Genomic DNA, 13,996 nt, shown 5'->3' with positions numbered 1-13,996 from the left:
AGACACTTGGCGACTGACTCATATTTCTGACAGTTGCAGCATCCTAGGGTCGGAAGATCACTTTTTGTGACCTTCTGACAAGCAAAGTCAATGGGGAAACCAGTTTCACTCAATAACCGTGTTACTAAGTTAACAACTGTGACAAGAAAGGTTGTAAAATGGGGCAAAATTTACTTAACAAGTGCCTTGCTTAGCAACAGAAGATTTGGGCTCAGTTATGGTCATAAGTCAAGTATTTCCCGTATATGTATATCCTGCTGTTCCTTCAGAAATTCCAGACTATTTATTTGTCCCACATTACAAGTACTGAATTGGTCCTCTCCTTTCAAAGGCATAGATGTGGACTGTGAAGCTATGAGATGCAACTCACCATCCTGCCTTGTGTCTTTCAGAGAGTCACTCCATGTGGGCATCAGCAACAAGAACGAGTGAAGAATATATTGAGCCGGATTACTCTAAAATAGAACAGTTGTTTTGCTTTCCACAAACCAAGCCCAAATCAAAGGAAGTTGCACCAGTGAGGACAGAACCAAAAGAGGTATGTTGATAATCTACTTGAACTAACCCTACTCATTTGGATGATGGTTTGAACCATCCAAGAGTTCCCATATATCAGGTGTTGAGCTTGCTACAGAAAAACATCCTGTTGCCTGACTCAGCAAGGAGGTTTTTGAGGTTAGAAGGAACATGGTTTTTTTTCCATGTTAGTTTGAGGGTTGCACATGCTTTAAAAACGATTTGCCAGGAATATTTCAAATGTTATCCAAGTATGGGACAACAATTCACTCCTTTTGATTAAAGCTTATACTGTGTACATTTTTTCTTTTTATTATTTTATTATTTTTATTTGTGAACATGCAAGCCTGTAAAATGATGTGGCCACTCTAAATTGCTCCGATACAGCAATTTTAATTAGTTCATTATTTAGGGCAAATGCAGATAAATCATTACTAATATTCCAAAAACAGGATTCTTAACAGAATTCAGAGTGAAGGTGATGGGCAGCAGGGAGAAAGTGGAACTGCTTAATTCCTTCTTTGCATCTGTTTTTACGCAAAAGGGGAAAAATAGCCCAACCTATCAAAAGCAGCACTGTGGGAGACAGAACAGGATTGCGGATCAAAATAGACAAGGAATTGATAAGGGAACACCTATCTGCTTTGGATGAGTTCAGCTCTCCAGGACCAAATGGTTTACATCTCTGGGTACTAAAGGAGCTGGCAGATGTGATCTCAGAACCACTGAATGAAAATTTTCAGTGCTCCTGGAGCATGGGGGAAATGCCAGAGAACTGGAAAAGATTTAATATGGTTCCAATCTTCAAAAGGGGTAAAAAGGTTGATCCAGGAAACTATAGACCAATCAGCTTGGGAAAATCCTGGAAAAAGATAATCAAGTAGTAGATTTGTGAGCATCTAAAAATGAACAAGGCAATTACTGGAAGCCGGCATGGGTTAGTTAAAAAACAGATCATGCCAAACAAACTTTACTGCCTTCTTTGATAAAGTGACTCAATTAGTGGATCAGGGAAATGCTTTGGATACACTATACTTGGACTACAGTCTACTTCAGTCTAAGACAAAACAATGTGGAATGGACAGTACCACCACCAGATGAATTTGCAACTGGCTGACCAACTGCACTCAGCATGAAGTCCTCTATGGAGCTACATCTACATGGAGGGAAACACGCAGTGGGATACCTCAAGATATCAAGTTTTGGGCCCAGTGCTCTTCAACATCTTCAGAAATGGACTAGATGAGGATAGAAGGGGGGATTTTTCAAATTTGCAGCTGACACCAATCTAGGGGGAATTGCCAACACTTTGAAAGATAGATTCAAAATTCAGAAAGCTCTTGACAGACTTTGGCATTGAGCCCTATCCAACAACATGCAGTTCAGTGGTGAGAAAAGTACAGTCCTGCATTTAGGAATAGCAATAGCACTTCGACTTATATACCGCTTCACAGTGCTTTACAGCCCCCTCTAAGCGGTTTACAGAATCAGCATATTGCCCCCAACAATCTGGGTCCTCATTTTATCAACCTTGGAAGGATGGAAGGCTGAATTTAGGCAGGAAATCCAAATGCATAGTACAGAATAGGAGGTATCTGGCTTAACACTAGTAACTGAGAGAGGGATCTAGGTATCCTGATGGATGATCACTTAAGTATGAGTCAGCAGTGTCTTGCAATTGCCAAAAAGTTCTAGGTTGCATCAACAGTGAGACAGCATCAAGATCATGGGAAGTGATAGTACCACTCTATACTACTAATGAGGTCACACTGGGAACATTGTGTCTGGTTCTGACCACCACATTACAAAACCAATGCTGAGGTCTTAGAGAGCGTGCAAAGAAGACAAAGATTATAAGGGATCTGGAGATGATGAACAGCTATGGGAATTATGTTTAGCCTAATGAAGAGAAGGCATGACAGCAGTATTTGAAGGAGAGAGTATCAGAGGGGAGAGAGTGTCAATTTATTTTCCATAGCACCTGTGTGCAGGACAAGAACAATCGGTGGAAGCTCATCCAAGGAGATTCAACCTGGAAATAAGGAGGAATTTCCTGGCAATGAGAATGATTAATCAGTGGAACAGTTTGCCTCCTGTAGTTGTAGATACCAGAGGTTTTCAAGAAAAGATTGGACAACCATTTGTCCAGGATGGTATAAGGACTCCTGCCTTAGGCAGGAGGTTAGACTAGAATAGAATAGAATAACAGAGTTGGAAGGGATCTTGGAGGTCTTCTAGTCCAACCCCCTGCCCAGGCAGAAAACCCTACACTACTTCAGACAAATGGTTATCCAACATCTTCTTAAAAATTTCCAGTGTTGGAGCATTCACAACTTCTGCAGGCAAGTTGTTCCACTGATTAATTGTTCTAACTGTCAGCAAATTTCTCCTTAGTTCTAAGTTGCTTCTCTCCTTGATTAGTTTCCACCCATTGCTTCTTGTTCTACCCTCAGGTGCTTTGAGAATAGTTTGACTCCCTCTTCTTTATGGCAACCCCTGAGATACTGGAACACTGCTATCATGTCTCCCCTAATCCTTCTCTTCATTAAAGTAGACATACCCAGTTCCTGCAACCGTTCTTCATATGTTTTAGCCTCCAGTCCCCTAATCATCTTTGTTGCTCTTCTCTGCACTCTTTCTAGAGTCTCAACATCTTTTTTACATTGTGGCGACCAAAACTGAATGCAGTATTCCAAGTGTGGCCTTACCAAGGCATCATAAAGTGGTATTAATACTTGCAGACTAGAAGATCTCAGTGATCCTTTCCAGCCCTATGATTCTCTGAAGTTCAGAAAATTATTATTATGGTTGGCCACACAGTCAACCAGATGTTTAGGCTGGATTTGACATTTTTATCCACCTATGAAGTCCTAATTATTTACATATTTACATTTATTGGCTACCCAACTCCAGTGAACTTTAATCTTAATGTTAAACTAATGCCACAGTAAAGGAATGAAAAGAAAACATTGGCATTATTCACACTAGCCAATTTTTTTTGGCTTTAATTTATATGCCGCCCTTCTCCGGAGACTCAGGGCGGCTTACAATGCGTTAAGCAATTGATAATAGCATTGTATAGATTTGGCAAAGTCCACTTACAGTGCCATAAGTATTCTTATTTTACAAATTTCTATAAAAATAAGGCTGAGAATAACTGGCAAGTGGTTTTAATTTATATTTTGTAACGAATTTATAAAACTGACCAAAAATGTTTCAATTTTCCAAAACAGATTACATTTCTAGATTCCAAAAAGAGTCTTAATTTGAACATATTTTTGAAGCAATTTAAGTGGTAAGTGGTATTTTTATATTGATAAAATAATGCTAACATCATTAGAAATAATATTTGTAATAATTAACACTGCCATCCTGTGCTTGTTTTATGTAATTATTATAGGTCTACATATCTATTCTCTTAAACTGCACTGAAACATACCAGAATTACAACAGAGCTTGTCATACATTTAGAATCTAACTTCATGTACACATGAAGCTTCTCCAAGTAACCATCTTGCTTTAATGAAGCTTCTTTTTGTATTGAGACAAAGAAGAAAATTCTTTCTATACTCTGGGACCTGCTGTCAGGAGGTTTCTTTGTCTCAAGTCTAAAATATTTTTGCCATACATACTTGGGATTGGTTCCACTTTGGATAGATGCTACCTGTCATAACATAATAGATGCAACCTAAAATTAGATCTGGGTATCTAAAGATCTGTGTCCTCATTCATCATTTACCCTACCTAGCATCCGCATTCATTGATAGCCAAACTCAGAATATACCTGCCATGACTAATAATTGCTAATTGATTTATCTTTCTTAAGTATACCCATTCCTTTTTAAGCCTAATTTAGGTAGCAACCAATACTGAATTTTGTTGTAATAAATTCCAAATGTCAACTGTAGGCATAGAATGAAGAGATCTTTTTTCCATCTGACTTGAACATGCTTGTTAATCAATTTCATTGGGTGGACACAACATTCTAACTTGATAGCAATAGCAATAGCACTTAGACTTATACATGTCCCATAGTGCTTTGCAGCACTCTCTGGGCAATTTACAATATCAGCATACTGCCACCAAACATCTGGGTGCTCATTTTACCAACCTCAGAAAGGTGGAAGGCTGAGTCAACCTTGATCCCATCAGAATCAAACTCCAGACTGTGGGATTACAGTTACTGTGGGATTACAGTATTGTAGTTTGCAATACTGCATTCTAACCAGGGCTCCTTATGAGAAGAAGAGAAGAAAACCCTGCCTTTGCTGTCCCCATAATTACATAACAGTGATTGCATCTAATCCACAACCTCTTTTATCCACAGCACAAATGAGGAGGTGGTTAAAATGATTCAGGAAGGTGACAGAACAAAGTTTGATGTTGAAGTGCTAAAGCAGCTTCTTAAACTCCTACCGGAAAAACATGAAGTAAGATAAACAACAACAGAAAAAGGCTATTATTTCAATTTGTCTTTGTGTTGCATTTGCTATACATCATGATTCAATAATCAATATATATTGGTGGGTGGGTGGGTGTTGAGAGAAAGAGAGGGGGATATTTTGTAGCCTCTTCATCAGTGTGGCTGTGAAAAGAAGTTCAGAAGCTGTCTCCTCAGATTTAAATTAATCAGAATTTAATATTACATCCAAATAAAAATGTAGTCAATAAATTAATGATTTATTAGCATCTTGACCCATCATAATGCTCAGTACCACAAGCCTTTGCATATGTGGAAACAGCGATGTTACTGGAATATGACATTTCTCTTTTCTTGCTAGATAGAAAATTTGAAAGCTTTCAAAGAAGAAAAGGAAAAATTAGCAAATGCAGATCAGTTCTATCTTCTACTCCTTGGAGTTCCTAGGTAAGAGGAATGTTAATGAGAATAGTTGGTTAAAGAAACATACATTTAATTACTTAATTTAAATACACACATTTCAAACATTTCTGAAGCAGGAAATATCATTTCTTTTAAATGATTCCAGAGTTATAGTAGTCACAGAAGAGTTATAGATGGGAGGAAGGGGAATTTTTTTCAGACCGCAGTTATCTGCACTTTCAGAAGTACTAGTATAAAGAGGTATACTTTAATATCTAAATGAATGGATTAAAAGGTAATTTGATAAAATAAAAATAATGGTTGAATGTATTCAGTTGCCAGTTTAGAATAAGATTAATACAAAATATTTTTACATAAATAAATTATGCCAGCTACATCTTCCTACAGGTAATCCTTAACTTACAGTCATTCGTTTAACACTGTTCAAAGTTACGACGATACTTGTGTCTTATGACCATCACAGCATCCCCACAGTTATGTGATCAAAATTTGGGTGCTTGGCAACTGGCATGTACTTACAACCTAATCCTAACCATTAACTATTTCTTTATAAAATTTATTTGCCTCCCATCTTACCATAAGGTAACAGTCATAAAAATATATCTACATTAAAACATGAATAAATTAAAACCAAAGATTAAAATCTAAGGACACGTGGGGAGGGCGGGGGTGAAATGGGGGGAACTGAGATCTGTTACTCAATCTTCACTGTGCTATTAATGTTTAAGCAATATCAATATATTAATAATGGGCTTAATATTCCCACTTTTCCTGTATTGTCTATTGGGAAGTCAAGCATTTATATTTGTAAGATACATTTAACAGATTTCCTCCATCATAGTGATTGGCTTGGAAAATGTTCATTCTAGCTCTGTTTGGGTGCACAGTGTGCAATGTGGTATTTGTATGATTTCCCCACTCAAGCTACCAATTGAGGATTGAATGTATGCTGATGTGCGAAGAGACTGCTGTTCTGCTGGAGATGTTGCAGCCCAAAGCAGAAACAATAAGGAGGGCCTGTGAAGGTTAGTGATTGTCTAAGGCCTAAGTACAGTTTGGGTGTTCGGAGTTGTCTGAAAAATGGCCAGTTTCTTTCCACTCTAAAAATCACAATTTGCTGAGAAATCAAAGTCTAGTACCTTTGCAAAGAACCAAGATTTAAATAGTTTGGTCAGTGCTTACGTAAATGCATAGATCTGTGTTTGCTCAGAAGATCCGTGTCCACCCCTGCAACAGGTATAGAATATTTCTATTCTCAAACTCTCCAGATTAGTTAGTCAGTCTTTGAGAATGGAACGAAGCCATTATCAGTTTGGTATGCAATGTACTAATCCCATCTGCCTAGCAGCAGAAATCCTGCTCAAGCGTTCACCTTTGAAGTAATTAAAGCATGCAAAGTGGAGAGCAAAACCTCGGTATGTCTGTGCTTTTATCACATTCCATTCTCACATCCATCATACCGTTCCCCTTTGGTGTAAATAACTGCAGGCAAAGGAAAGAGAAGGAATAAGACATGAAACAAGAGACAGAAAAGGAAACAGCTAAACCTTATTTCCACAACAGCAATCACTATATCTCTACATAGCCTTTTATCCTTTACTCTATCACCACCATACACACATTTTTGTCAATTTCATTGAATTATGGCCCAGTTGCCACACCTTCTCATTGTGTTCACTCTTGCTTTGCATATCCTTCCTGCAAGATCCAGATGGATCTTAGTCTGCTGTTGTTCAGAAAAGCAGTGAAGACTTGGCTTTTCACCCAGGCCTTTATCTAGGGATAGTAAGATCCCCTCACTTCATTCCATCTAGTCTGTCAAACTTCTCATCTTTGATTGATGTTACTGTAATTTCTTTATTGTTGTGTTGACTTATTCAAAGTCAATGAGTGTCAAGCAGCATAGATACTTAATAAATTGTTGCTCTTGTTGTGATTTGATCTTCGGTCCTTCTATCATTATGACCAAACCACCTCAATTATTCTTTCATACTGATCAATCACTTCTATACTGCATGAGTCAATGTTTATTCAGCATCTCATTTATTCTTGACTGTATCTCTTCTTGTTTCCCCACACACATTTCTTAAACAATCCATTCTCATTGCATTTAGATAATTTTTGACATTGAACTTTTACAGTATACATTACAACAGAGAGGTATTTTTATATGCAACCTTTTAAACATTATTTTGATAAGCATTCGTTCCTGAAAATAGACCACAGTGTATGAACTAGCTTTCTCTCAGCATTTGCACATTATAACATTTCTCCATTCATTTCCCACCTTTAGTAAATATTCTGCTGTCTGCTCTTTTTTTCCCCACTTAGGTGCAGCTATAGGATCATCAAGTTGGAAGGGGTCTCAGATGACAGCTAGTCCAAGCCTTGGCTTGGTGCACAATCTACTATAACATTTGTTCTCACACAATGTTTATTTCAGTCACTTACTACCTCTGTTATGACCCTCAACAAACACACTTCAGTTCCATATTAATGTAAAACATACCCCTTCAAAACTAGTACTCATTTTGCCACACACTGTTTCTGGCTTTGCAATACTGTAATACGCATGATCTCTAATAAACTATAGCTTTCTCAATAAATGGAGCCAATGATAATTTGTATTTAGAGGTTTAAATTGTGGCAGGTATGTAGTTTTTGCATTTACTCTTGCTCCATTTACATTTGCAGAGAAGAACAGTTGCCACAATCTTTTTCTCATCAGGCATGGATGTAGTCTTTATATATACACACAGTAAACAAATCACACATCCACTCCATAAGAAAAAAGCTTTTATATTTAAACATTTCTTCATGTGCACCATCTAGACCTGCAGCATTATTATTCTTCAATGTTCTTCCAACATTTATTATTTGTTAATTAAAAATTGAAAACACTTATTAAATTGATATTGATATTTTCACCAGGCCATCTGTGTTCACTTATTTAACAGGTTTTCTTTCCTCTTAGATCTCCTCTCAAGCCAGCGGTTGCCCGTTTTCTGTCAATTGATCCTCAACGTTGGAAATTTCCTGAACTATGTAAGTGATCTTGAGAAAATGCACATTTTTTAAAAAGCAATAAGTAAAACAGTGTTGTTCTTCTTGCCTGTTTTGCAAATATTGTTCAAACCAGCATTATGAAAATAGCAAATATAATATTGTTCATTCTTTTTGTTGTTCTTTTTCTCTGAAAGGGAAGTCACACAGGAGATGCCGATGGCTTTAAAATTGGTACTTTGCTCAAGTTAACAGAAACTAAAGCAAACCAGACTCGCATTACACTGCTCCACCATATATTAGAGGTAGTTTCTGTTGTTTTTCATTGATAAATATCACAATAATAGTAAAATACTAATAGAAAGAAACTGATGCAGCTGAAATGTATACTAGCCAGAAACCATCTATTTAAGATGGTGTCTTCCTTTATTTTGTTTTGTTTGTTTGTTTCTCTAATAATTTTATTGCAAAAATATTTGAGGGAGATGGTATTTAATTAATAGGTGTTGGCCAAAACATACGCACAATATTTTGCTTACATAAAATATTCCTTCTTGACTTTTTTTAGTGTGTTTCTTGCTCATATAGCTTTATTGATTTGCTTTGCTGTCTTATTAATGCCAATTTTTTGTCCAATTGTTATTTATACTTTTTAATCTTATTTTCTGGCATTAATTATACTGCTCAAATTATTCCAAGGGAATGTAAGACGTCCTTGCAAAATATTAGATACAGAAGAAGGGCTTAAATTATGGCAGTTCTTTGTTTTAGAATCCATCCAGCCTAGACATGATTCTTTTTCCCTTTTATCTTCCTGGTAGATCTTTATGGTTGCTTTTTAAACTGATTCTTGAATTTTCACAAAGTTTAACAAATGTATTTTGGTCCAGTTCATCAAATGTAGTGTCAGCCTCTTCTTCTTGGAACAATCTGCCCTTGATATACAACTGGCCCAATGCTTTTGATCTGGATGAAGGGAGTCCCAATTGGTTGTCTTGCAGTATATTTTAGTGTGATCCCCATTTTACTGTTCACACAAGATGCTTGGAAGTTTTTGCAACAACCCTTTAGAAACTTGTTTTTAATTCCCACTCATTGATCCAGATCCATCCATGGTTAATAGTTAAGCTGAATGCAAAGGATTCAAGGCAGACTCTATTAAATGGAGTAGTTCCATTTAGTTTCGCCCAACTGCAGAAAATTATATGTCTCCAGGTCATCCATGGATGTTGGGGGATTCTTAGGCAAAGAGATCATCTCTTTGGTAGATCTCTGTTTAACTAAGACTGATAGGCAGCCAGTATTATCGTACTAACTAATAATCTCTGAATAATGAGTTGACATACAGAGAAACTGCAGCTATCATACATCGTACATGTGTATAATTGGAATTTTTATATTTTCTCCCCTTTTTTATTTTTTTGGTTTAGGAAGTGGAAAAAAATCACACCGATTTGCTTCAACTTCCCAAAGATCTTGAATGTGTTTCAAAGGCAGCTGGGTAGGGATCACTATATATTTTATTATTGGGCAAAAACTATTTTTGTAGACATATGTCTTTCTTACATTATTGTTGAAAAAAGTAACCTAGCAAATAAATCAGGCCATGCTTAATAGGTAAATAATTTGATTAATCATACTTTAAAGCATGATAATATTGCTCATCAAAAACTTGTTCACAGCAAGGTAATTGTTTGAGCCTCCATAATAATAGCCTAAAACCTTTGAAGTTGTTTTCTTTAGGATTGTATAATCCAATCACATCCACAGAATTCCCACTTGGTTCCTATGAATCAATAGATGTATGTCAGTGGTGAAATCCAATTTTTTTACTACTGGTTCTGTGGGCCTGGTGTGGCTTGGTGGGCGTGGCAGGGGAAGGATACTGCAAAATCTCCATTCCTTCACCACTCCTGGGGGAAGGATATTGCAAAATCTCCACTCCCTCCCCATTCCTGGGGGAAGGATATTGCAAAATTTCCATTCCCACCCCACTCTGGGGCCAGCCAGAGGTGGTATTTGCTGGTTCTCCAAACTGCTCAAAATTTCTGCTACCGGTTCTCCAGAACCTGTCAGAACCTGCTGGATTTCACCCCTGATGTATGGCTTGTTTCTTTTCAGAATCAATCTAGACGTGATTCATTCTGAATCCAGCTCCAATATAAAGAAATTGCTGGAACTTGAACGGAAGCTATCATCGTCAACAGAAGAAGTGAAGGCCCAATATGGAACAGCCATTCAGGTTGGTATAACACAACTCTTCATTCTCTCCTTAGATGATACTTCCACTGATTCCATGTAGTTAGCTACTACTACATTTGTGTCGGAAGCAAGGCACTTCCAAGTTGAAAGGATTATCCAGAGACATCACCATTGCCCAAGGGATGCACAATGGTGCTCCTTTCATGTCCTTGCTATTTTTCTCACCAAAGTGATACCTGTTTATCTACTTGCATGTGCATGTTTTTGAACTCCTAGGTCGGTAGGAACTGGGACAAATTGACAGAAGCTCATTCTGTCACGTGGCTCACACTCTAGGGTTTTGAGGTGCCAAGCTATCAACCTCTCAATGGTCTTCAATGTCCTAGCCATATGAGCCACCATGGCCTCTATGAAGTTAGCTGATCCTTTTAGAATTTCAATTTTAATCTCTTCCAGGAAAGCTTAACTGCTAACAGAAAGCTGGAGGATGAGTTTGAACTCGTTGAAACTAAGAGAACAGAACTTGCCAACTATCTCTGTGAAGATCCGAACAAATTGTCTTTGGAGGAGATATTTAACACCATGAAAACCTTCCGTGATCTCTACATCAAAGCACTAAAGGTTTGCATTTGAGACATTAAAAAATAAGATGAGAACTGTTGTGAAACCTCATTGTGATGCACAGCAAAAGTATTGCGAAATCCTTAGATGGATAGTATCGTTTTAGACTATTAGACCACACATACACAGAAACAAACTAGAGGGCTGCAAATGCACAGCATTTTGGATTTGATTCCAAAACAGTTCTTTATAGCACAGGAAGTTGCAGATGTAACACTTGTAACACTCGTTCATGATTTTCCTTGTTTGAGGGAAAAGAAGTCATAAAATCCACAGAAGATTAAATGGAGTTGGCGCTACTGTGCACAGTATAAGAGAAGATTTAGGTCCACCTCCCCTTTCCCCCCCCCCATTCCCTTTCTTCCCATGTTCCGCTTTTCTTCCTACATGCACACAGTGCAGAGGTGGACATAAAAATAACACAAATGGAAGGAATTCCTGGAGTCTAAAGCTGTTCTATTTTTACTGAGCTGAACTTCCATCTCTGTGCATCATCGGAAAGTTGACATTAAAATAATACCAGGACTTTAGTTTCAGAATGATTCTTGGGGAACTAATTGCCTAATGAAAATATACACATTCCTTCTTACTGAGTCTATATTTTTCCAAGCATTTTCCTGCAAGATTTTAAAGATTTCTCTGGCTGGAAAATTTTGGGAGTTGAAGTCCACAAGTCTTAAAGCTGCCAAGTTTGAAGACCTATGGTTTAAGCACTGTGGTGTGTCTTTCTTGGTAGTTCAGCTACAATTTGGTTCTCATCTCATTGTTCCCTTTTTGTGCCCTCTTGATGAGTTTTACTGTCTCACCTCTATTAAAAATATATAAATTATTTTATGTTGCACTATTTCTTTCTCCTTACTTATATTTCGTTTTATGCACTGATTTTTCTTAGTTCTGATTCCTTAATTAGACACCCTGAATCTCAGGATTCCAAAAGACAGATAGAATATAATTTGTCTTAATGTTATCTAATTGTGATTTGTTGCATGGCAGACTTAGCCACAGTATAGCCACAGTTTCCTTCTATGGAAATGAGAAGCAACTGTGGTTTAATGAATTAGAAACTCTTTATACCTGGGCATCCAAGAAGGGAGACCTTAATACATAATTCAATCCTGGACATATAAATAGCAGTCTGACCTAAGCCAGTGACTCAGTAAAGGGAATTTCTTGCAGCAAAGCTAAAAGAAGACATAACGTCTTTGGACTAGAGGTAGTTCTTCTTATACCATTCATTCATCAACCATTTGCAGTTATAATGGTGCTGAATGAAGGGCTTACAACTTGTGCCCAAAGTTATTGCAGCACTTCTTTGGACAGGTGGTCAAATGCCCAGTGCTTGGCAGTTTGCCCACACCGATGATCAAGGACTTCAACTCCCCCACCAGCCTATCTTCCTTCCATCTACATTCATTTGGCCCCCTGCCACCCTGTGCTCTGCTACACCAGGTGACCTTCACCATCTTCTTCCTCCCATTGCTGACATGATATACCTGGCCTATATCAGGGCCATGTTGGGCTTGGTTTCAGCTGTGCGGGGAAAGGAAACAAAAGCAACCCCTGACTCAAAACCAAAAAGCCCTTTTGCAAAAGTTTCTGGAGTACAGTGCAGAAAGTCTTTCTGGCACACCTCAGCTCAGGGGCTGCTCTTGACTTCTTTTTTTTCCTGCAGCCAAAGGCAAGCCCTGACTGGCCCAGTAGCCAGGCTAGGGACACCTCAGCAGCAGCAGGAGCAAGAAGATAACAAAGATCAGCTTAGATCATGGCTTAGGACTGGGGTATTTACGAGACCACCTTCTGCCATTGACAGCCTCCCACCGGCCAACTCGCTCCCACAGAGAGGGGCTCCTCAGGGTGCCGTCGGCCAAACAATGTTGACTGGTGACACCCAGGGGGAGAGCCTTCTCTGTGGGGGCACCAGCCCTTTGGAATGAGCTGCCCCTAGATGTACGTATGATCCCCGACCTGTGCACCTTTCGCCGCGCTCTGAAGACCCTTTTATTTCAACAAGCCGGGCTGGCCTAACATGAATATGAATTTTAAATGGGTGTATGTTAGTTTTAACTTGCGGGCCAAATTTTTGTTTATCCAATTTTAATGGTTTTTTAAATTGTGTAAATTATATGTGTTTTAATATGACTGTACACTGCCCTGAGTCCTTCGGGAGAAGGGCGGTATAGAAATCTAATAAAAGTCAAAGTCAAAAGCTGGGGTGGCTCAGCACAGGGTGGCAGGAGGCTTGGAGTGCAAGATGGGGAGGGCAGCTGTGGCTGGGAGTGGATGAGATGGCTGTGGCTTCCTGGACCATGAAAGCTGCACAGTTTGTGCCTGTTTCCTTCCCCACAAGGCAGGGGGCAGGGTGGCCAAGAGATGGGGGGAGATGGACACGTGGGAGAAATTGGAGACAGTGCTTTACCTTACTGAGGCTCATGGGTGTATACTCACTTAACAATCCAGGATTGTCGGTTGATGATGGCAGCTGGGACTGCTGGGATTGTCATCACTAAATAAAACAGTCATATCACATCTTGCTGTATAACCACATCGCTTACTCACCAAATCATAAGTCGAGAACTACTTTCATAAGCAATTTCTTTGCAGTGAAAATTAAGTAGGCCCAATGTGGAGCATTGTAACATGACAGGTGAAAATCAGGCAAAAGTTAGATGTACCTTTTACATCCCATGTTCCTCATACACAGGAAAACAAGGACCGAAAGGAACAAGCAGCCAAAGCTGAGAAAAGGAAGAAACAGTTGGAAGAAGAAGAAGCTAAGAGGCCGAAAGGGGAAGATGGGAAAACCAGTGAGTC

At 38.6% G+C, this 13,996-nt stretch overlaps 1 protein-coding gene across 2 annotated transcripts in view; it reads left to right on the top strand.

Moving 5' to 3' along the window:
* Positions 1–13,996, top strand: part of INF2 (inverted formin 2) — an 82,767-nt gene that overhangs the window by 57,225 nt on the left and 11,546 nt on the right. For both annotated transcript variants that reach the window (XM_034418570.3, XM_034418569.3), the window contains exons 9-19: positions 393–538; positions 3,750–3,811; positions 4,844–4,946; positions 5,298–5,383; positions 6,284–6,384; positions 8,334–8,404; positions 8,560–8,667; positions 9,793–9,863; positions 10,484–10,604; positions 11,021–11,185; positions 13,887–13,989. In XM_034418570.3, coding sequence (XP_034274461.2) covers positions 393–538; positions 3,750–3,811; positions 4,844–4,946; positions 5,298–5,383; positions 6,284–6,384; positions 8,334–8,404; positions 8,560–8,667; positions 9,793–9,863; positions 10,484–10,604; positions 11,021–11,185; positions 13,887–13,989 — 1,137 coding nt within the window. The remainder of the gene's footprint in view (positions 1–392; positions 539–3,749; positions 3,812–4,843; positions 4,947–5,297; positions 5,384–6,283; positions 6,385–8,333; positions 8,405–8,559; positions 8,668–9,792; positions 9,864–10,483; positions 10,605–11,020; positions 11,186–13,886; positions 13,990–13,996) is intronic.

This window comes from Pantherophis guttatus, chromosome 1 (assembly GCF_059756535.1).
Source record: "Pantherophis guttatus breed Tessera chromosome 1, ASM5975653v1, whole genome shotgun sequence".
NCBI classification, from domain to species: Eukaryota; Metazoa; Chordata; class Lepidosauria; order Squamata; family Colubridae; genus Pantherophis; species Pantherophis guttatus.
This window is presented reverse-complemented; position numbering and strand designations above follow the sequence as displayed.